Below are 24,114 nucleotides of genomic sequence, written 5' to 3' on the forward strand. Positions count from 1 at the left end.
AACACAGAGAAACCCCATCTCTACTGAAAATACAAAAATTAGCCAGGTGTGGTGGTGCACCCCTGTAATCCCAAGCCACTCAGGAAGCTGAGGCACAAGAATCGCTTGAACCCAGGAGGTGGAGGTTGCAGTGAGCCGAGATTGTGCCACTGCACTGTAACCTGGGTGGCAGAGTGAGACTCCGTCTCAAAAAAACAAAACAAAACAAAAACCCCAACCAAAAAAAAAAAAATGTGTAACATAATGCAAAATCAGTAATCCTTGTGAAATTACATGCATACTGGAGTCCCTCATATTACTATTTAAGTGTTGTTTTAACAATAAAAATTGAGTGCTTAAGTTGAATTGATTTTTTTAAGTGATACGAGTTTTTACACTTTGAATTTTTTAAAGCTGAATTTATATATATATATATATATATATATTTTTTTTTGAGATGGAGTCTCGCTCTGTCCCCCAGGCTGGAGTGCAGTGGCGTGATCTCAGCTCACTGCAAACTCCGCCTCCCAGGTTCACACCATTCTCCTGCCTCAGCCTCCAGAGTAGCTGGGACTACAAGCGCCTGCCACCACGCCCGGCAGTGTTATCCAGGATGGTCTCGATCTGCTGACCTCGTGATCCGCTGGCCTCGGCCTCCCAAAGTGCTGGGATTACAGGCGCGAGCCACCGCGCCCGGCCTGAATTTATATTTTCATATTCAAATAGTTTTTCAAAGTTAATATTATCAATGGCCATACATGCTTTATTCAAAGTTAGTTAAATCCTTTAAAAAATATTAGCGGCAAGGCGCAGTGGATCATGCCTGTAATCCCAGTGCTTAGGAAGACTGAGATAGGAAGACAGCTTGGGACCTGGAGTTCACGACCAACCTGAGCAAAATAATGAGACCTTGTCTCTACAAAAAATAAAAGAATTAGCTGGGTGTGGTGGCACACGCCTATAGTCCCAGCTACTCGGAAGGCTGAGGCAGGGGGCTCACTGCGGGGTTTGGGTCATTGTCTTTTAGAATCTGGGAGCCTTTGAAAAGCTGTGGTCCCTCCCACCGCTATTGTGCTGGGGAAGATGTAGCAGCCTCTTCTCCAAACCATCCCTTTGCCTTCGGACTTCTCTGGGGCCAGCAGCCACCCAACTAGGGGCCCGGGGCCACGGGCTCAGCTGACGACTGACTATAGGCTTCCTGTCCAACCAGCAGTTTGCAGGTTTGAGCTCAGGACTTAGCGGGGACACTTTAGGATGCAGGAGTGGCCAGGAGTTCAAGGTTACAGTAAGCTATGATTGTGCCACTGCCCTCCAGCCTGGGTGACAGAGAGAGACCCTGTCTCTGAAAAAAAAGTTAGAAAAGTATCTGTGTTTAATTTTCAGCTCAATTATGATATTGTTTATCTTTGTCATTTAGTGACACCTAATAATGACTTGATTGGATTAAAACCAATTGTTAGAAAGATAGGGTTCAAAGATAATCTTTTCAAGTCTTTGCAAATAAAAGTTATTTTCGTATATTCAGCTGCCTGTCAAATTCTGATTAACATTGGATCATTTTTGAGGCACAAACTGAAACATTTACTTGATTGTTGGTGATTGCTTTCGAAAGCTACTAAAAGCTCTGGAGAGCTTTGGAATGGTAGACAGGCTAGGCTGAAAACTTTAACTCTGGCACTGCTTTCTAAGAGTTCCTGTTGAAAAAGAAAAGGCTTCTACTCCAGAGCATTATGGTTGTGGTAGCACTAATCATGGGCTGTAATACCAAAGTAAGTGAAAAGTGCAGACGTATTTCCTAATATAGACCAGGAGTTTCTGTTGGACCAATTGGATCTCTGCTATAAAAAGTGGTTTAATTCAAGCAGAATAATTCTTTACTTGGGAATTTTTTGTTTTGTTTTTGGTAGGATTATAGGAAATGTTTCGTTTCTCCAGAAAGCTATCCTTACATGTTATGATCCTTAATTATGTTATTTATTTATTCAATATAGTTTCACTTTATGGATGAACAGAATCCCAAGGGAAGGGACAAAGCTATTGTTTTCCCAGCACATACAACCATAGCTTTCAGTGTTTTTGAACTCTTCATATACCTGGATGGTGCCTTTGGTGAGTTAAGGGTCTGCATGAAATACAAATCATTATATTTTTAAGGAGCATTCAATAGGGCATGTGCTCTCTCTCTTTTCTCTCATTTCTCGTGTCTAACAATTATAGAAGATGCTCTCAGCACTGTCAATCCTTTTTTTTTTTTTGAGACGGAGTCTCGCTCTGTCGCCCAGGCTGGAGTGCAGTGGCGCGACCTCGGCTTACTGCAAGCTCCGCCTCCCGGGTTCACACCATTCTCCTTCCTCAGCCTCCTGAGTAGCTGGGACTACAGGCACCTGCCACCACGCCCGGCTAATTTTTTTTTTTTTTGTATTTTTAGTAGAGACGGGGTTTCACTGTGTTAGCCAGGATGGTCTCAATCTCCTGACCTCATGATCCGCCTGCCTCGGCCTCCCAAAGTGCTGGGATTACTGGCGTGAGCCACCGCGCCCGGCCAGCACTGTCAATCTTAGCTTGGGCAAAATAGCTGAGAAAGGCCCTCTGTTCCCTGCTTCCCCATTCCGCTTTTCTGCTTCTTGGTGAAGGTTGTAAACTCTCCACTACCCCATTTAACATTATAAATAAGAGCTAAAATGCCATCTGTATTCCTTAGCTTACATGGGGAGATAATAAATGACCTTCTTATTGGTAGTTTTTGATGGTGGCAAACAGAAGAGTAGGTAGATAGTAGGATGCCTGAAGTGTTAGGATGCCCAAACCAGGACATCTAAAGACAGCTTTTCTTACTTCAGTTTTACTTATCATAGACCCAGCTTCCCCTTGCACTCTTCCTAAAAAATAACTTTAAAAAGTAAAAATACTTCCTCCAAAATTATCACCTTGTATAATACCTAAGTGCAGCTCACTTTAGGTCTCTACATTTCACAGGTCTTTAAGGTCTGTTGGCCAACTGGAACAAGTCCAGGTGTAGCCCAAGGGATCAGGAAAGGGAGCCCCTAGCCATGGTAATTTACAAACGTTTTTAGACCTGTTTTTGTTCATTTCTGCAATTTTGTAGGAGGAGGGAATAGGGAGTCCAGAAACAAAACAAAACTACATGTTAAGTAAATTTTTAAAAAAAAAAATATGGCCGGGCGCGGTGGCTCACGCTTGTAATCCCAGCACTTTGGGAGGCCGAGGCGGGCGGATCATGAGGTCAGGAGATCGAGACCACGGTGAAACCCTGTCTCTACTAAAAATACAAAAAAAAAAATTAGCCGGGCGTGGTGGCGGGCGCCTGTAGTCCCAGCTACTCGGAGAGGCTGAGGCAGGAGAATGGCGTGAACCCGGGAGGCGGAGCTTGCAGTGAGCGGAGATGGTGCCACTGCACTCCAGCCTGGGCGGGCGACAGAGCGAGACTCCGTCTCAAAAAAAAAAAAAAAAAAAAAAAAAAAAAAAAAAATGTTTTTAATTTTTGTGGCTACATAGTAGATTATATATATATTTATGTATGGGATACATGAGGTATTTTGATACGGGCATGCAGTGCATAATAATCGCATCATGGAAAATGGGGTATCCATCCCCTCAAGCATTTATCCTTTGTGTTACAAACAATCCGATTATACTCTTTTAGTTATTTAAAAATGTACAAATTCTCAGTCTAAGATGGAGAAAAAACTGTACAATTACATTATTTTGACTATAGTCACCCTATTTTGCTTCTAAGTACTAGGCCTTATTAAGTAAATTCTAACTGGATAACTTTAGGTTTTTACAGTTTTATTGATGGTTGGGAGGAATGTAAATGGACTGATATATCCACAAGAATTTAAAATATATATATAATTTGGACTTCCACTTCTAGGAATTTACCCTACAGATATATTTATACATATATGAAATGATATGAGTGCAAGTATATTCAGTCCTCACTAACAAGAGATTGGAAACAACATTAAGGAGACTAAATAATGGTGCATCCTTGCAAGAGAATACTATGAAGCCAATAAGAATATAATACTTTTAATAGATATTTTTAAAGAGCTGAGTATAATATGTAACTATTTGGGCATAAATAATTTTATAGACATACATATATATATACATCTTTCTTTATGCTTATAAAATATATGGAGTATTTCTGGAAGCAAACATAAGAAACTTAAACAATGGGTGCCCCTGAGCCCCTGAGGTAGAAGACTGTGGCTGGTTGCAGGGTGGGCCAGAGACCTATTTTTCACTGTATCTCCTTTTTGTATGAATTTTGTACCATGTGAATGTTACCTTTTCCAAAAATATGTAAAAGTTAACTTTTAAAAAAATACAATGAATGGTTTGTACTAGAATTCATCACCCCATCAAACAATAAAATATGAATTATTCAAGTTATAACATTTTCTAACAATTTTTTTTGTAGACCTTTGTGTCACTTCAGTGTCAAAAGGAGGATTTGAAAGGGAAGAAACGGCAACATTTGCACTGCTGTACAGGTTGAGAAATATCCTATTTGAAAGAAGTATGTCCATTGAAGAGTACTGTGAATGTCTTTTTTTTTTTCGTTCCTGGCTTAACACATGAGGTTTTCTATTCAGTAATCCCATCTGTTAAGGAAAAATTTAAATTTAAAAGCCTGGCTGGTACGGTGGCTCATGCCTATAATCCCAGCACTTTGGGAGGCCAGGGCAGGCAGATTGCTAGCACTCAGAAGTTTGAAACCGGTTTGGGCAATGTGAGAAAACCCCATCTGTACAAAGAATACAAAAGAAAAAAAATTAGTTGGTTGTGGTGGTGTGCACCTGTAGTCCTAGCTGCTTGAGAGACTGAGGTAGGAGGATCACTTGAGCCCGGGAGGCGGAGGTTGTAGTAAGTGGAGATTGCGCCACTGCCCTCCAGCTTGGGTGACAGAGCCAGACCCTGTCTCAAAAAAAAAAAAAAAAAAAAAGCCAAATTATTTCATGACTAGTGGATTCACATATTTATTAATGCTATTTGCATTATGTATTTTTCATTTTCACTTCTGACACATTTCTGTTCTGTTTTTGTCCTTTTAGATAGAAGAGTGATGGATGTCATTTCTCGTTCACAGCTTTACTTGGATGATCTTTTTTCTGACTACTATGACAAACCTCTCAGCATGACTGATATTTCACTCAGAGAAGGGACCCATATCCGAGTTAACTTACTTAATCACAACATTCCCAAAGGGCCTTGCATACTCTGTGGAATGGGGAACTTCAAAAGGGAGACAGTTTATGGGTGCTTTCAGTGTTCTGTTGATGGTCAGAAGTATGTGAGACTTCATGCAGTTCCTTGTTTTGATATTTGGCACAAGAGGATGAAATAAAATGAAAAATGAATACACCGTGTTGGTGTTTTAGGTGCAGTTGTGCCACAAACCTTCCCTAAATTATCTAGATTTGCTTTGATGAGTTAAATTAAAATGAGAAAAAAAGAAATTAACCTGTCTGGGTATCATATTCCCTATCTATAAAGTAGCGATGATGACAGTAGTGTCTATTTCTTAAGTTGTCATGAAAATTAATAACATTGTTTAGATCAAAAAAGATTTACATATAAAATTCAGAATAGAGATTATGAATCTTGCCAGTCACTTTAGAATCATTTTTGGGATGTAGTCTATCATTTTAGTTAACTTTTTTTTTTTTTTTTGAGACAGAGCCTTGCTCTGTTGCCCAGGCTGGAGTACAGTGGCATGATCTCAGCTCACTGCAACCTCTGCCTCCTGGGTTCAAGCAATTCTCTTCCTCAGCCTCCCGAGTAGCTGGAATTACTGGCGCTTGCCACCATGCCTGGCTAATTTTTTGTATTTTTAGTAGAGACGGAGTTTTACCATCTTGGCCAGGCTGGTCTTGAACTCCTGACCTTGTGATCCACTTTCCTCGGCCTCCCAAAGTGCTGGGTTTACAGGCGTGAGCCACTGTGCCTGGCCTAGATAACTTTTTATATAATTAAGAGATTTTTCTAAATACCAATTTTATTTTCAATCAACTTTCAATTCAATATGTAAGGAAGACAAGACTGCACAAGTAGCAACTTTATGGTGTTTCAGCTATTGCCTTTGGTCTGGTAAAATGAGAAAAATGTGTTAATAATTTAATGCAATCCTAAATGTTTAATTGCAGTATCAAATTAAAAGCACACTGAACTCAACATGGGGTTTTGTGTACACAGTTAACAAGGTGACTGATAGTAGTAATGGGCTGCCATTCTATGATGTGGGTATGCTCACGAGTTTTATCTTCATAAAATGCGATATGGTCATTGTAAAGTTAAGACAGATAAGACACATCTGTTTCTTTGAAAATGTTTAAAACATTTAACATTCAATTCTGAAAGATCTTTTTAATCTGCTCTGTTGAGAAATCTGAATTTTTCATAAACAAACTACATTACTATTTACCTTTATTAAAATAATTATAAAATGAATAAAATGTTAAAATTCTAGAACTCAGGGCAACCCCCTTTGGGTCCCTCCTTGAATGGGAGTTCTGTTTTCACTCTATTTCACTCTCTTAAATCTTGCAACTGCCTCTTCTTGTCCATGTTTGTTACGGCTCGAGCTGAGCTTTTGCTTGCCATCCACCACTGTTGTTTGCCGCTGTCGCAGACCCGTCACTGACGCCCATCCCTCTGAATCTGGCAGGGTGTCCGCTGTGCTCCTGATCCAGCGAGGCACCCATTGCCACTCCTGATCGAGCTAAAGTCTTGCCATTGTTCCTGCATGGCTAAGTGCCTGGGTTCATTCTAATTGAGCTGAACACTAGTCACTGGGTTCCACGGTTCTCTTCCGTGACCCATGACTTCTAATAGAGCTATAATACTCACCGCATGGCCCAAGATTCCATTCCTTGGAATCTGTGAGGCCAAGAACCCCAGGTCAGAGAACAGGAGGCTTGCCACCATCTTGGAAGTGGCCCACCGCCATTTTGAAAGTGGCCCACCACCTTCTTGGGAGCTCTGGGAGCAAGGACCCCCAGTAACATTTTGGCGACCACAAAGGGACCTCCAAGGCGAAATGAAACTGTAAAACTACGAATGGTTCTTCCAATGGAGCCCCAGATGCAGTCCATGACTAAGATCCACCGTAGACCCCTGGACTGGCCTGCTAGCCCATGCTACGATATTAATGACATCGAAGGCACCCCTCCCAAGGAAATCTCAACTGCACAACCCCTCCTATGCCCCAATTCAGCAGGGAGCAGTTAGAGTGGTCATCAGCCAACCTCCCCAACAGCACTTGGGTTTTCCTGTTGAGAGTGGGGACTGAGAGACAGGACTAGCTGGATTTCCTAGGCCGACTAAGAATCCCTAAGCCTAGTTGGGAAGGTGACCACATCCACCTTTAAACATGGGGCTTGCAACTTAGCTCACACCCAACCAATCAGAGAGCTCACTAAAATGCTAATTAGGCAAAAACAGGAGGTAAAGAAATAGCCAATCATCTATTGCCTGAGAGCACAGCAGGAGGGACAAGGATCAGGATATAAACCCAGGCATTCGAGCTGTTGGGCAATGGCAACCCCCTTTGGGTCCCCTCCTTGTATGGGGGCTCTGTTTTCACTCTATTTCACTCTATTAAATCTTGCAACTGCAAAAAAAAAAAAAATTCTGGAACTCAGAATGTAGTCACAGCACTCAATGCCACATATATGCATATGAAGGCATAAGGCAATCATGCAGATATGAAATACTTGTACACTGTATTGTATGTAGAATTATAAATTTATTTTTAATTATGTAAATACAAGTTTTAGAATGAATCATCTCCTTATTCATGTGGCATTATCTGTCATTTTTTAAAAACAAGTTTAAAAGCACTTTGTATGATAATGGGACAAAAAAATTAGAATTACAAAGTTTAGATTATAGAGTGACTTCTTAATATGGATACAGAAAATTGAGACAGGTTCCAAACCAAAATAAAGAATATTGAGTTACTTAGTTTACTTCAACGGAGCAGGTTTTTCTGAGGGAAGGCGATGAAAGACTAAATGATTAAGCACGTGAGAAAGTGTTAGAAAATTGAGCATAGAAATGAAGAAATATTGGGAGGAAGGAAAAGATAGTACAGATTCTTGTTTTATGAGGTGTCAAATTAGGTGCTAGCCGTATGTATTATTTACTAATCTCATGGTTGTGCTACCCCTATGTATACTTTTGTTTGTTTTTGTACGTACTCATCTGAAAGCCCTCTATTTTTAAATAGAATTTTTGATAGTGTAAAGAAGTTAAAGGATGAACAGTGGTTTGGAAAGAGCAAGTTTCAGAAGGTAGAAAAAACTTTACTTGTTTGGAACTCAATTATTTTGAACAGAGCTATTTATTGTCTGACCATACTTTCCTATATATGCAGTGTAGTAGTCCGTTTTCACACTGCTATAAAGAACTGCCCCAGACTGGGTAATTTGTAAAGGAAAGAGGTTAAATTGACTCATGGTTCCCCATGGCTGGGGAGGCCTCAGGAAGCTTACAATCATGGTGGAAGGCGGGGAAGCAAGGACATTCTTCACAAGGTGGCAGGCGGGAGAATGAATGCAAGAACTACCAAACACTTATAAAACCATCAGATTGCATGAGAACAGCACAGGGAAAACCACCCCCCATGATTCAGTTACCTCCACCTGGTCTCTCCATTGACATGTGGGGATTATGGAAATTATGGGGATTATAATTTCAAGATGAGATTTGGGTGTGGACACAAAGCCTAACCATACCATGCAGTATGCAAAATCTATGTTCCGATAGGCATGTGCCCTCTCTTCGGTACCAACGTGATCTCCTACAGCATCTCTTATGTACTATTCTCAAGTCATATGATCATAACTTGACCATGACACAAAATTGCCATGGCACTGTATATCCTCCTTTGTTTGGCACATTTATCAAAATTTGACAGCATACCAATTTGTAATGATCATTCATCATTAATGACAAGAATGATGGGAAATGAGGTGACATAAGGAAAGAGATAACTAGAGAAAGGGAATGAAAACTAAGAAATTTCATGGCATCAATTTAAAACTATCAAGACAAAAGCTTGGGGTGGCAGACATCTTATAAAGGTTTACAAGAGGGAAGAGGAGTTGCACATTTACAATAATGTCTGAAGGAATACAAAAGCCAGGCAGTACAGTCTTTATGCTTGCTCTAAGAGGCAAAAAGTCTTTGGTTTGGTCAAATATCTTTAAACATTCCCCACTGGAAAATACCCAAGGCTAGAAGCTTACACCAAAAAGTATAGTGACTCTGTTGCAGTCTTTGTGGAACAGAGATATACAACTATCTTCCTGCACATATACCAAAGGAAGACTCTTCAGTTCTAGGATTTTTATATCCTCTTCATAATGTTATAAAATGTATAAACAAGTGAAATGCTAATTCCTGGGTCCTTACTGGATATTTTAAAAATATGAGGCACTTTAACTTTTAAAATACAAAAAAACTGGATATTAACATGCTGGTAAGTTAAAGTTGGGAAAAGCTTGCGGTTTTTGACATACTATACATGCCCTCCTGCATCCTGAAAGGGGAAAAAACGCCCACTGGGACACAGAGGTCTATTTCATGGTGCTATAATTCTTGTTTACAGAATAAAGCAATAGGAAACACAATCATACCGTTTATACAAGTTAAGTTTGCAAAACCGCCTCACATTTATTATACCAAAATCAATGTATTGGGGAGATCAAAATATCTTCTCATAAGGGAAAAATAGAAAATACAACTTGGAGAAAAGTGACTTTGTTTTATACATAAAGTACAGTAAATAGCTAAAAAAAAGTAGAAATACAAATATGCTACAGTTCATCGTGTTGGTATACATTGTATTCCTTGGGAGAAATGAAGCCATCACCATCATGGTCATTCTTCTTAAAAATATCTTCTAAAACTGCATCCTGATATGACTTGTCACGTGGCTTCTCATCTTTTTCAAATTCCCTTTGCAAATAGAGGTTTATCTGGAAAGCCAAAATAACATTCCTTTAATTAAAAGGTATCACAGTAAATTTCCAGTAACTTTGAGGAATATTTATAATAATGAAACTCATGTGCAAGATTACTTATAGTAAATGATACAACAGTATGAAAAGCTATTTGAGGTTTTATTTTTCTTACTCTTTGAAGCAATGTTTTGGAGAGAAACAGGTCTTCAAATTAGTTTTCCCTAAGATGATAGATGGTTAGTGGTACATACTCAAAGATTAATATTTAAACTGAATTTTGTTGAAACTAAATGCTTTCTAATAATCCATGCTGTTCATATTATCAAAGGAAAATCACGCATGACTGCCACTAGTGAAAGAAACCCAACTGGCATTTCTATAATCTCTAAAACTAATGAATATTTTGTATAATCAATAAAACACAACCATGGGGTTTGAAATAAAATTTAGTATTTTAAGTTTTTCTATGCTTCTATAGCTGTCCTCCAAATCTACATAACTATAATAATCTCTTTAATAATGTCAAATAAACAAAGGAATCCTTAAGTATTCACTAATTATATAACATTTCTATATGCAAACACACATTAAAAGTATTGTCCAATATAGTAGCCACTAGCCACATGTGACTAACGAGCACTTGAAACATGGCTAGATCAAAATGAGATATGTTACTATAAATATAAAATATATAACAGATTTTGAAGACTTCAAAAAGTTATCTCATTGATAACTTTTACATCGATCTCATATTGAAATGGCAATATTATAGATATATTGAGTGAAGATATAACATTAAAATTAATTTCACCTATATCTTTTTACTTTTTAAGATGTGACTATAAAAATTTTAAAATTATATGTGTAACTCAATTATATTTCCATTGGAAAGCACTAATTCTTACAATAACTAAAGAAAGCAATGCACAATCATCTGGAGGTAATGTTCAGTAAGGCTGGCATTATAGAGGCAAGAGTATTTTTGAAAGCTAGAGTTTGAGAGGTTTTTAGCAATACATATTCCAGGGTCAACCCATTGCAAGTTGACTTTATTTTAGAGCAATCAGTGGACCTTAATGAAGGATACATCAACTGTTCTCAAATGGGACTTTGGTCCTACATGAGGGAGACACATTTTTTTCTTCCAGCCAAAGCTTGGCAATCCTATGGAGGGGTAAACAATTTTTAAGTAAGTCAATTTATTTTTACATAACCAATATTGCTGATGCTTAAACTCGACTCCTTTTCCAGTACACTAGTATAGAGGTACAAAAAGACAGTGGGTAAGAATATGAACTTAATTTTGCTAGTAATGGGTTCCACACTATTTCCACTTTTTAATTTAATAAATACTGTATTTCCCCTATCCTTCCCATCTTTATTAATATTAAAGAAATAGTTGCACTTTGGGAGGCCGAGGCGGGTGGATCACGAGGTCAGGAGATCGAGACCATCCTAACACAGTGAAACCCCGTCTCTACTAAAAATACAAAAAATTAGCTGGGCGTCGTGGCAGGCACCTGTAGTCCCAGCTACTAGGGAGGCTGAGGCAGGAGAATGGCACGAACCTGGGAGGTGGAGCTTGCAGTGAGACGAGATTGTGCCACTGCACTCCAGCCTGGGCGACACAGCAAGCCTCCATCTCAAAAAAAAAAAAAAGAAATAGTTTTTCTTTTTCTTTTTTAAATGTTCCTTCCTGTACACTGATGAAATAGTTTACTTAATCTTTCTGACAATGAATACAGTTTTTTTTTGTTTTTGTTTTTTTTAGTTCATGTTTCTAATTCAGGCTTTGCCTTGGATTTGCTGTGTGGTCTTGTGCAAATTAACCTCTCTGAACCTCAGCTTTGTCACCTGTAAAAGGAGATAAGTAAGTATCTATATTGTAGGATTGATGTGAAGATTAGAATAATGATTATGACCATGAATAAAAGACAGCTATTGTTATTCAAGTTAGTGAAAATCACTCTTGTCCATCTGGTGATAAAACAGCTGGTATCACACAGATATCTGGGGAAATTGTAGCTAAGTAGATTACTATTTTGGATTTTCTCTATTCTTATTTTCCAGAAAAGAACTTAAGATCATCTAATGTCTTACTGAGGAGTATTCATACTGCAGAACGTGGCTCTTGGTGTGCCTGTGATAATGAGTGGTCTGTGTGCATAGGCTGAGCTCTTGGGTACTATGCGAATTCATCCGCAGCTGCTATTCACTCTAAAAAAGGGTGATAAGGAGTCAATAGAGAAGTGATAAGGAGTCAATAGAGAAGTACACTTTGGGAACCATTTGCTACCCCGGTAACTGCCCTTCTTAAGAACAGGACATGTTCCCTTCTCCTTCTTCCACTGTTGGCCAACCAAGATGCTTGAAGAGAAAGTCATTACTAATATCCTGGTGTAAGAAATTGAACTGGGTGGGGAAAGGATTGGAGAGGGAGATGAAAAACAAACAGAGAAAAAGACTTATTTTTATTACTTGAAATCAACCTAGTTAGCTTTTACTACTCACTTATGTGGTAGAGTTATGCATTTTTAAATGTTTCCTAACTAGTTAAGAGGGGAGACAGCTGGTTTACTAATTTTAAGCAAGAGTATCGTCAGTGGGACTAAGTAAGACATTAGACTTCAATAAATAGTATTAGACTTGAAACATTCATGATTTTCTCTGAAAGAAGCAGTGTAGGCCCAAAGTTAAAAATATAGTAGTGGGCCGGGCATGGTGGTTCACACCTGTAATCCCAGCACTTTGGGAGGCTGAAGGAGAATCACTCGAGGCCAGGAGTTCAAGACTAGCCTGGGCAATGTAGTGAGACTCCATCTCTAAAAAAAAAAGAAAAATTAGCTGGGTATGGTGGCATGCTGGGGAGATCGCTTGAGCCCAGGGGTTTAAGGGTGCAGTGAGCTATGATCACTCCACTGCACCCTGGCATGGGCAACAGAGCAAGACCCTGTCTCTAAGAAAAATTTTAAAAATTAAAATGTGAGAACAGTCATGAAGCCAGATTGCCCACGTTTTGCCCCTTACTACTGTGTGATTTTTGGCTAGTTAACCTGATTATTATTTTCCCCATCTAAAAGCGGAGATGACGACAATAGTGTCTGCCCCATAAACTATCATGCAGATTAGGTAAGTTCACATACTTATGTGCTTATAAATAGTACCTGGTACTAAAAGTACAAAATACATGTTATCTATTATTATCTTTTTTTTTTTTTTTTTGGAGACAAGGTCTCAGTCTATCTTCCAGGCTGGAGTGCAGTGGCACGATCACAGCTCACTGCAGCCCCAACCTCCTGGGCTCAAGCGATTCTCCTACCTCAGCCTCCTGAGTAGCTGGGACCACAGGTATGCACTACCATGCCTGGCTAATTTATTAAATTTTTTGTAGAGACGGGGGGTCTCCCTATGTTGCCCAGGCTGGTCTTGAACTCCTGGGCTCAAGCAGTCCTCCCACCTCGGCCTCTCAAAGTGTTGAGATTATAGGCATGAGCCACATGCCCAGCCCAATTATCATTATTACTACAAGATCTTTATTACAAGACTGAGATACAGAAGCTAGTTGGCTGAACTTCTGGCTCCTGTTTACCAACTTTCTAGCCCACTCAATTCAGACCCTTGCTAGCTCTTTTCATCATCCTATGAGGCATGAATTATTTGCCCTGTTGCAAATTCTTACAGTGCTGTCTGAAAAAGAGATATGCTAGTGTAATCTAGAAACTGGAAGAGCACTGTAGAGACAATTTGGGATTTTAATGACTCTCTTGCAGGGAGAAAGGCAATTGAACAGGATGACTCACAAGGTTTATACTGAAAAAGCTTAGAGCTTTTTCTAAGTGCTTAGATTACTTTTTAGTGACCAGCTCTATAAAAGCAGTAATCAGAGCCCACTAGCTAGACCTAAAAAGTAATAGTTGTAACACAGATGTATTTAAACTGTGATAAAAAAATTAGACTATACACATGAAATTGGTTTGAATTACCTCGGCTTTAGAGAGTTTCCTGTCATTGTCCGTGTCTATCTGTTTAAATGTCTCAATGCTCCGTGGTCCTTTGGTCACAGCATAAAGTTCAATCTCAAAAATCAATGTAGCATCAGGTGGAATCTTGCCTTCTGCTAAGGGTATAAATTTTAACAGTTTAACTTATGTAAATATATAGTTCTATTCATGAACTGCCATAACCATATTATATTATTTCATGTTGATAAGAATTGCTATCTGAATACTCACAATTTTTAATTTTTTCTCATCTTTTATAACTTTTTTCAGCTTTTCAATAGTTTTTTTTCCTCTTTTTTTATAAATACTTTTTTAGGAATATTTTTTCCGTATGTTTCTATACCAAGTCAATTCAAAAGACCTATGGGACCACTAATTCTTGATTAAGTAAAAATCATAAACTTTTTATTAATACAGGGATATGACCCTCCATATCTGTGGGTTCTGTCTCTGTGGATTCAACCAGTCTCGGCTTGAAAATGTTCATACAAAAAAAGGATAGTTGTTTGTGTAATAAACATGTACAGACTTTTTTCTTGTCATTATTCCCTAACCAATACAATATAACAATCTTTTACATAACATTTACATTGTATTAGATATTATAAGTAATCTAGAGATAATTTAAAGTACACCAAAGTTGTCCAGAGGTTATATGCAAATGTGATGCCATTTTATATCAGGGGCTTGAGCTTCGGTAGATTTTGGAATCCATGAGAAGGTCTTGGAACCAATCTCTAACAGGTACTGAGAGACAACTGTACTCTCCTATCATCAATACAGAAGAGAGGTGGCACAGAGAAGAAATGCATGGGCAGAAAAATTTCAAAGCATAGATGAGTAATCTTTTAAAAAGTGATTTTGTGTAGTTATTTGGAAGCATAAATAAAACATAAGTATCAATATATTTGTCTTTCAAATTTTTTATAGACATTAAAAAATAAGTGCAATGATAGAAAAATCCAGTAACAGGCTGGGCACAGTGGCTCACACGTGCAATTCCAGCACTCTGGGAGACCGAGACAGGAGGATCACTTGAGCCCAGGAGTTTGAGACCAAACTGGGCAACATAGTGAGACCCTGTCTCTATTAAAAAAAAAAAGAATTAAAAATAAAAGAAAAATTCAGTAACAATTTTACAAAGAAATTGTACACATTTTTAAGCATTAAGTTGAATACCTCTTTTTATTTTTATTTTTTTTTTTTGAGACGGCGTCTCTGTTTCCCAGGCTGGAGTGCAGTGGCGCAATCTCCGCTTACTGCAGCCTCTGCTTCTTGAGTTCAAGCCATTCTCCTACCTCAGCCTCCGGAGTACCTGGGATTACAGGTGCACACCAGGCATTGTATTATTAGTAGAGACGGGGTTTCGCAATGTTGGCCAGGCTAGTCTTGAATTCCTGACCTCAGGTGATCCGCTTGCCTTGGCCTCCCTAAGTGCTAGGATTAGAGATGTGAGCCACTGTGCCTGGCCAGAATTGCTCTCTTTAATTAAGTTAACCTATTAGCTGATGTCACAAATTTTTTTTTTTTTTTTTTCAGACAAGAATCTTCCTCTGTCACCCAGGCTAGAGTGCAATGGCGCGATCTTGGCTCACTGTAACCTCTGCCTCCCAGGTTCAAGCAATTCTGCCTCAGCCTCCTGAGTAGCTGGGATTACAGGCGCCCACCACCAATCCTGGCTAATTTTTTATATTTTATCAATAGAGATGGGGTTTCACCATGTTGGCCAGCTGGTCTCAAACTCCTGACCTCAAAGGATCCACCCGCCTTGGCCTCCCAAAGTGCTGGGATTACAGGCGTGAGTCACCGTGCCAGGCCATGATGTCACAGGTGATTTTAATAAGCGATGGGTTATTTCAGATAAATATGTCATAAAAATGACCTGCAGAAATGACTTGCCAAGGGGCAGCGGGTAGCTTGTGTCATCAGTATATTGCCAGTGTCCTACACACTGCCTGATCTACTACAGGCAGTCCAATATTTGCCAAATGAATGACCCATATCATTTATTTTTAAAATGTTTGTCCTTGGAAGGAAACAGCAATTTCTTTAATAAAAAAGTGAAGCATTCTAGCTAAAGTCTTTATATAGTCTGAAGAGAAAAGAGTTTGTGAGTTATAGCCAAAAGGAGTAGCAGATTAGTAGTTTTCAAAGAGAAAACATAGAAAGATCTACCCATGCATCATATGACTAACATAAAAGTCCTAACCTAATGCACCACGTATTACCTGACTTCAGAGTAGAAGAGCTAGAGATTGAGTCAACGATCGTTTTATAAAACCCATTCCTATTTTTTCCAGTTATCTCCTTATGACAGAAAAACAATTATTCCTGAAAATAATTCAAGGCAAATTCAAAACACAAATTCAAATTTCTTTTTTTCTTTTTTTGAGACAGAATCTGCTCTGTTGCCCAGGCTGTAGTGCAGTGTCGCGATCTTGGCTCACTGCAACCTCCACCTCCCGAGTTCAAGTGATTCTCGTGTCTCAGCCTCCCAAGTAGCTGGGATTACAGGCACGCGCCACCACACTCAGCTATTTTTTGCATTTTTAGTAGATATGGGGTTTCACTATGTTGGCCAGGCTGGTCTTGAACTCCTGGCCTCAGGTGATCCACCTACCTCAGCCTCCCAAAGTGCTAGGATTACAGCTATACGTCACTGCACCCAGCCCAAAACATGAATTTCTTAAGAAAAAACATCGTAGGTACATATGCAGTTTTTGAACAATTTTGCTATAAACATAGAAAGTATTGGCCAGGCACAGTGGATTATACCACTTTTTTTTTTTACACAAGAATCTTCCTCTGTCACCCAGGCTAGAGTGCAATGGCACAATCTCGGCTCACCGTAACCTCTGCCTCCCAGGTTCAAGCAATTCTCATTTGGCTTATGCCACTGTGCCTGGCCAGGAGTGCGAGACCAGCCTGGCCAACATGGTAAAACCCTGTCTCTACTAAAAATACAAAAATTAGCCAGGCATGGTGGCGTGCGCCTGTAATCCCAGCTCCTTGGAGGCTGAGGCAGGAGAATAGCTTGAACCCGGGACGTGGAGGCTGCAGTGAGCCAAGATCAATCACATCACTGCACTCCAGTCTGGGCGACAGAGTAAGACTCCATCTCAAAAAAAAAAAGAAAAGGATATATTGCCAATTACCTCTTTTTCTTGTTTTTTTTAAAAAAACACTAAAGTATAAAAAAGAGGAAAATATGCATTTGCTACGGAATTACTTATATTTAGAGAAGCAGATCAAAGAAATAGGAGTTAAGATAAAGAATATATACATACCGCATATATTGTTATTTAAGCACTAACAAGTCACATGCATTTCAAGACATGCAGGGTTGTTCTGTGACATGAGACAAGGATATTTTGCAGAAGAAAGACTTCTTCAAGTACTACCTAAAATAAAGTTATAGCTAATGTTAGGTTTTAGTAACAACTTACTTTTAAATGCTTATTTAATCAAGAGATTGTTTGTTAAACAGTTACTTGAGGTCTACACTGCAACTTTTAAAATAATGTAATCCAAGGTATTGTAATGCAGGCAAGGTCAGTATTAACTATGGTCCAATTAACACGCTTTTTTTTGGGCCTCAGTTTCTTTACCTGTAAAATGAGGGTGCTGGTGGTATTACTAGCGAGATTAATCACTTTAATGCTTGTTAGAGATACCTCCAATTGAATATGAACTTGTTTCATGTCAAACTTCTATATCTCTGCAGCAAGTTTCTGATTTATTAAGAGCTTAGGCAGCCTGGGTAGTCATTCATATCTAACCATAAATTAGTTTATGAAAAGGATAAGCTAAGTGGTCCTTTGCCTGATGGTGGTGAACCCTGGATGAGCACCTGATGATGACAGATGTGTGTGCTCTAGGCAGATAGGAGAGTGGGTGCTCTAGTGGTAGGCAGAATGTGGAGGCATCTGAAGATACAACACAAGACAGAAAGGAAAACTTTGAAAATGAGAAAGAGACTGAAAGGCAAACTCTGACTCCAACATTTTGCCTAGAAGTGGCCTCAACTTTTGACATTTTTAGCACAAGTATTGCATTTGACTTAATTTAATTTCAATTTTCCTTCTCTTTCTCCTGGGTTCCTATACAAATAAAAACAGGATATGTAAATTATGGTACCATGGGAGCTGTTCTGATGGGATCAAATTATTGGCAAAAAGCATTAAAAATAAAGCTGAAGTTATCTGGAAATTGTCTCTTTAGGAGTTTTAAGCCTGACTGGGTCTGACTCGAAGCACTGACACCCCCCTACCACCCGCCAATCCAATGTGGGGTACTGATGCCCCGATTTTGCTGGAAAGAACTCTTAATGACTAAGACAACTGCCTCAAAGAAGGCATGCCACTTCCATGAAATATTTGGAAGCAATGCCAATATCTCATTGTGGAAAATTAATCTTTACCATTTCAAACAGGCGGAGTTAACAGTGGCCTAAATAGGGTAAGGAGGCAAAGATTCTTTCTGTATAGCCTTCAAGCAGCAACACGGAGCAAGAACCGAACTAAGGATGCAAGGTGCAGCCTGTCAGGCTGCCCATCCTCCTGCCTGCTTTAAAAATTTTCTTCTCTGTTCTGCTACACTCAATTTTTGTAATTTAAAAATTTAATTTTGGAAAAATTAATACATGCCCTATAAAACTTTCAAATGGTACCAAATGTTAGAGTGAAAAGAAATCTTCTCATCCTTGACCCTGAGGCCTCCTTCCCAGGAACACTTAATGTCATCAGATGACTGCATATTCTTCCAGATGTATTCTGTGTAGATACATGCATATGTGAAACTCCTCTGAAATGCAAGCTCATAGAGGATTGGGAGTAGTGTCTACTTTGGTCACTGCTTTATGCCCAGTGCCTAGAACAAAGCCTGGCACTGATGCTCAATATATATCCCAAAAGTGGAATATAGTCTAGTCCACTTTTTTTTTTTTTGAGCCAGGGTCTTGCTGGGTTGCCCAGGTTGGAGTGCAGTGGCACAATCACAGCTCACCGCAGCCTCGACCTCCCAGGCTCAAGGGATCCTCCCATCTCAGCCCCCTGAGTAGTTGGGACCACAGGCGGATACCGCCACGCCTGGCTAACTTTTTAATTTTCTGTAGAGATTGGGTCTCCCTACATTGTCCAGGCTGCTTTCAGACTCCTGGGCTCAAGTGATCCTCCCACCTTAGCCTCTCAAAGTGCTGGGATTATAGGCATGAAGCCACCATGCCTGGCCTCCACTTTATTTTTAACATATTAATAAGTATAGCTCTACTTCATTCTTTTTACTGGTTACACAGTAATTCATTGTATAGATATACCGTAATTTATTTAACTAATTTCCTATTGATGGATAGGTAGGTGGTTTCCAACCGTTTGCTACCCTCCCACCCAAAAATGCCTGCAGTGAATGCTCTTTTACATATACCTTTGTGCGCATTCCTGGAAATGGAACTATTGGATAAGAAGGCACGTGCATTTTCACTTTTTTTTTTTGAGATGGAGTCTTGCTCTGTTGCCCAGGCTGGAGTGCAGTGGCACAATCTCGGCTCACTGCAACCTCTGCCTCCCGGGTTCAAGCGATTCTCCTGCCTGAGCCTCCCAAGTAGCTGGGATTACGGGCACACTCTACCACACCCAGCTAATTTTTGTATTTTTAGTGGAGACGGGGTTTCACCATGTTGGCCAGACTGGTCTTGAACTCCTGACCTGAAGTGATCTGCCCACCTCAGCCTCCCAAAGTGCTGGAATTACAGGTGTGAGTCACCACACCCGGCCCTGCATTTTCACTTTTGATAACAATTGTTAGAGAAGTTGAATGATTTCCATTCCCAGCAATAATGCTGGTTTTTCCATGCTTTTCCCAAGTTGTTTTGTCTTTGCTAATCTGATGAGTGAAATATGATGTCTCATTTTAAATTTCTCTTTAATTATGAATAAAATTAAGTATTCTCATAGACTTAAAGGCCATTTGTAGTTTTTTGTTAGTGGGTGTTTATTTATGAATTTGGCCCATGTCTAGGGATATGTCATTTTCATTATTGGTTAGCAAGTCTTCATACATGTTACAAACATTTTTCCCATTTATTTGCTTTACCTAGGTTTTCAGATCTTTTTGCTCTAGGATTTTTAAAATGGCAAGATATTGAAAGAATAAGATCATTTCTTGCACATTTGAAGGCTTGTCTTGTATTGGGGTAATAATGACTGACAGCTTATTATATCTCAGATGTTCCTTTACAATGTGCCCGTCCTGTCCTTTTACTCTAAACCCACATGTTCCAGTTTCTGAGTTTTATGAATTTAACTTTGATACTGCTTACCAAAGATCTGTGTTATAAATATTTATGTAATAATAACATATGCTGAAAACAAATAAAAATGCTTAAGGTAGAGCTTATAGAATATATATAATCATCATGAGTGTTGCCACAATGTAGAAGAAAGAACTCTGGCCAGAGATCTATATTCAAACAATGTCATATTATCCTTATAAGCAAAAAGAGGGGACTGGACTGAACTAGATAGAGCTTAAGGTCATTGGGCTCTACCATTCTCTTTATTTCATCTATCATTTTTTATTTCACTTTTTTTGCTTTTAATTGTGGTAAAATACACATAACATAAAATTTACCATCATAACAATTTTCAAGTGTGTTGTTCAGTAAAGTACGCTTACGCTACCATGCAATCAATCTCCAGAACTCTTCATCTGGCAAAACTGAAACTCCATACCCATTGGTCAACAATTCCCCTTTTCCCTCTCACTTCAGCCTCTAGCAATCACCCTTCTACTTTGTCTCTATTAATTTGACTACTCCAGGTACCTCATATAAGTGGAATTATACAGTATTTGTCTTTTTGTGACTGGTTTATTTCATTTAGCATAATGTCCTCAAGGCTGATACATGTTGGTGCATGTCTCAGAATTTTCTTCCTCTTTAAGACTGAATAATATTCCATTTCTTTTTTTTTTTTTTTTTTTTTTTTTTTTTTTTTTTTTTTTGTAGAGCAGGGTCTTGCTGTTGCTCAGGCTGGTCCTGGCCTCAAGTGATCCTACCACCTTGACCTCCCAAAGTGTTGGGATTACAGGCATGAGCCACTGTGCCTGGCTTCCATATATGCATATATTCATTTTGTTTATCTATTTCTGTATGTATGGACATGTGGCTTGCTTCCATCTCTTGTCTATTGTACATGGCTGCTATGAGCATGGCTGTACAAATATTTCTTTGACACTGTGCTTTCAATTCTTTCAGACCTATATACCCAGAAATCTATTAATCATTTTTTAAATATAACTAAAACAAGAAATTAAAATTAAACATCTTACCATAGCCTTCCTTTCCATATGCAAATGAAGGGGGTATAACTACTTTTCGCTTTTCTCCAGGGCACATATCGGTCATAGCAATGTCTAGGCCTTTTATGACTTGCCCAACACCAAGAACAAACCATTTGGGGTGGCCTTCATTTTGTGTCCGGCTATAATAAAAAACAGTACTTAAGTAAACTGATTTCAAGAAATCAAACTTGAAAATACAACTGGGCATTTAAAATTGGAGTCCTCTCTAACTATCATTCTCATATAATCACTCGTTCTAAAACCCTTAATGGGGTGTTTGACTCAAACTTCCCTATAATCACCAGAAAGAAGTATGATTTACCCAAAGCTAATCATTAAGAGCTATCTCATTTTTTAAAATTGTTATCTTTACAAAAGCTATTCAACAGTTAACTTTAATGGGTCTCCAGCCCCTAACTAGGTGCATGGCTTGTACATAGAACTCATTTAACTCCCCTGGGTTTGTTGTAAAAAATGACGGGGCAGGTTTAGCCTCAAAAAGTCATTTTAATCGTAATTTAAAATGGTACATTTTCTTATTAAATTCTAGTGATATAATTTATTAAATTCTAATATTAAATTATAAAATTGTATAAATTCTTATTAAATTTATTTTATTCTAAATGGATGGAACTGTCTTTCCCAGTCCTATCTTTACAGGGTGAAGAAAAGATTCTCCCTCTGAGTAATAAGCCATCAGTTAAATCAGAGTAGGCACCAGGTGGAATGAGGGAGCAGGGCACACCAGAAGTCACCAGGGAAGTAATTGTTTTTCTTGATAGAAAGTGGCCACAATCTATAAAAATCGTGCTTCTGAAGGCCAGAATTAAATCTCTTTATTCCATGTATTCCTCCGTAAAGACTCAATGCTTCTGGCAAGGGAAAAATGTGAACATCCTTATAGGCAGAACCTTGATTTAATTCTGGAGGTCCCAAGGGTAATGGTGGTGGTTGGTGTGCGTGTGGATGTATTGTATTTTTGATAATTTATTGGAACAACATTTTCAATACTTTAAATAGAAATATTCAGTTTATTAGAGAAACACTGCCATATAATGTGATTTTTTTTAATGAATAAAGGGCTCAACTTTTACTGTTAAAAAATAAAACCCCAACCAACCAACCAATGAGGCTTCCGCTTGGTGGAGGCAGGCAAGATTTTGTGCAACTGGACGCATGGGCAGCTCGCAGCATTTCCTACCTGCAGTAGAATTTCGAGCCGTCTTTAGCCAGGTAGCCGTCATAATGGGCATTTAGTAGGTCTCCCTTCTTGCTTGTCTTAGAGCAGTTTTCTGGACGATGCAAAACTTCTATTTTCACTTCTTCGGTGCTCTCCTCTTTCTTTTGTCTCTGAGCAGTAAAAAGTCCCCACAGATAAAAGAAAACAATGAATCTGAATAAGAAACGCATGGTTTTTGGCATCGGCTCCAGCAGAACACTGCTCTCCCTCCCGCGTGTCACTCGAGCCCCGTGGATGTCCCCGCGGCCGAGTTCCGACGCGTGGCAGGCGTTGTCCTGCGTCACAAAGGGCCGGGGCGGGGCATAGACGCGGCCCCGCCCTCTCATGGCCCCAACCCCTCCGCCTCCTGCAGCGGGCTCAGCGCGGTTAACGCTGTTTCTAGGCCCTCGGGCTGGATGTCCTTAGTCTGTAAGATCGCACCGCACACACGCTCCGCTTCTTCTCGCTAACCCGCATATTTTACAGCCGGTTTCCTCAGGGTTCGGTGACAACATTCGCATTTTCTAAAATGAAACTGGCATAAGACGAAATAAACAGCCTGTGATGTCATAGAGTCAGGGAATATGGTTGTCATTTCTGGAAGCAAAAGGCTTCTAAGACCCCTACGGAACAAGCAGATAGATACTGGGGGGAGGGAGAGGCATGCTGGAAAAGGAGCGTAAAAAATAGGCTGGCGGTAGCTTTCTGGGTGCTTCTGGGGTGTCCTTGAAGGGCATTCTCAGGTCAGAGTCTTGCATTCAGAGGTTCCAGGCTAAGTCGCACAACCTGAAGGCCAGCGCGACGCAACGAAACTGCGGTACCGCAGCTCCTCTGCCAGGCTGCAGGCGTTTCCGTGAGCCGACCTCCACGATTCAGCGTCCTCCTCTGGCTTGCATTTCTTTCCCCCGCCACTCGGGGCCGCCCTTGATTCGAGGGCCTCTGGTAGTGCGGGGAATGTTCTTTGGACGGTTTTGTACCAATCCCATGGGATACGTAATTTTCCGCATCAGTCAAGAAAACTTGAGTATTGGGCATGTTGTTCCAATCTCACAGCTAATACGCAGCAGGGATTTGGTCAAATCTGTGTGACAACACCCCCTCACCACCAAATTTAGTATGAAAACCTTTAAAATACACAGAAAAGTTGAATTTTACAGTAAACACTCCTACACCCACCACCTAGATCCTGTCATTGAACTGTATTATATTTATTACATATCCATCCATCACTCCATCCATCAATTCGCCTTGTTTCCAAGTGAATACCCAAAGACTACCCAAACCAGAAAACCCGCAAAGGCCTTCTGCATTCGCCTTCGCCTGGATTAAGTTCTGGGAGTAGAGGTGATATTCCACCTCTGTGATGCGAAGAAAAGCCGCAGCACTGAGCCTGATTGATGTGCTTTGCTTAAAGTTTGCAAAATTCCATAAACCTTAAAATTACTGTCGATCATGCAAGATGACGATTGCGTCCAAGCAGGAGTCTCAAAAATCATAAAAGCTAGGGGGAAGTCCCCATTTCTAGAATAAAATTCCTAAGTCGAGTTCCATGTTTTATATTCTAAATAAAATTGTGGCTATC

At 39.5% G+C, this 24,114-nt stretch overlaps 2 protein-coding genes across 10 annotated transcripts in view; one reads left to right on the forward strand and one right to left on the reverse strand.

Annotated features, from left to right (window-relative positions):
- The window catches only part of PJVK (pejvakin), a 10,968-nt gene extending 5,602 nt beyond the window's left edge, over positions 1-5,366 (forward strand). For 3 of the 4 annotated variants that reach the window (XM_055289868.2, XM_055289865.2, XM_055289867.2), the window contains 3 exons: positions 1,971-2,088; positions 4,427-4,525; positions 5,061-5,366. In XM_055289868.2, coding sequence (XP_055145843.1) covers positions 1,971-2,088; positions 4,427-4,525; positions 5,061-5,353 — 510 coding nt within the window. In that variant the 3' untranslated portion in view covers positions 5,354-5,366. The remainder of the gene's footprint in view (positions 1-1,970; positions 2,089-4,426; positions 4,526-5,060) is intronic. The other variant, XM_055289866.2, reaches the window with a different exon arrangement.
- A 2,367-nt stretch (positions 5,367-7,733) lies between these two features.
- On the reverse strand, positions 7,734-22,856 carry FKBP7 (FKBP prolyl isomerase 7). 6 transcript variants are annotated; one of them, XM_055289870.2, is made up of 4 exons: positions 22,515-22,845; positions 21,302-21,453; positions 13,958-14,091; positions 7,734-9,989 (listed from the first exon to the last, which is right to left on the reverse strand). In XM_055289870.2, exons 1-4 carry the CDS (start codon positions 22,733-22,735, stop codon positions 9,828-9,830), a joined length of 669 nt encoding a protein of 222 aa, XP_055145845.1. In that variant the 5' UTR covers positions 22,736-22,845; the 3' UTR covers positions 7,734-9,827. The 6 variants fall into 6 exon arrangements, 4 of the variants coding, with proteins under 4 accessions (XP_055145845.1, XP_055145846.1, XP_055145847.1 ...); XM_055289871.2 differs by having other exon boundaries at positions 13,958-14,088; positions 22,515-22,840; XR_008659591.2 differs by lacking the exon at positions 7,734-9,989 and adding an exon at positions 17,263-17,376 and having other exon boundaries at positions 13,958-14,088; positions 22,515-22,840.
- Positions 22,857-24,114: the final 1,258 nt, after the last annotated feature.

This window comes from Symphalangus syndactylus, chromosome 8 (assembly GCF_028878055.3).
Source record: "Symphalangus syndactylus isolate Jambi chromosome 8, NHGRI_mSymSyn1-v2.1_pri, whole genome shotgun sequence".
NCBI classification, from domain to species: domain Eukaryota; kingdom Metazoa; phylum Chordata; class Mammalia; order Primates; family Hylobatidae; genus Symphalangus; species Symphalangus syndactylus.

Coding starts and splice junctions, on each gene's coding strand:
- FKBP7 (XM_055289870.2), bottom strand. CDS start 22,735: ATGCCAAAAACCATGCGTTTCTTATTCAGATTCATTGTTTTCTTTTAT. Junction 14,092..21,301: donor ATATGGAAAGGAAGGCTATG/GTAAGATGTTTA, acceptor TTATACCCTTAG/CAGAAGGCAAGATTCCACCT. Junction 9,990..13,957: donor GGAAACTCTCTAAAGCCGAG/GTAATTCAAACC, acceptor TTGGCTTTCCAG/ATAAACCTCTATTTGCAAAG.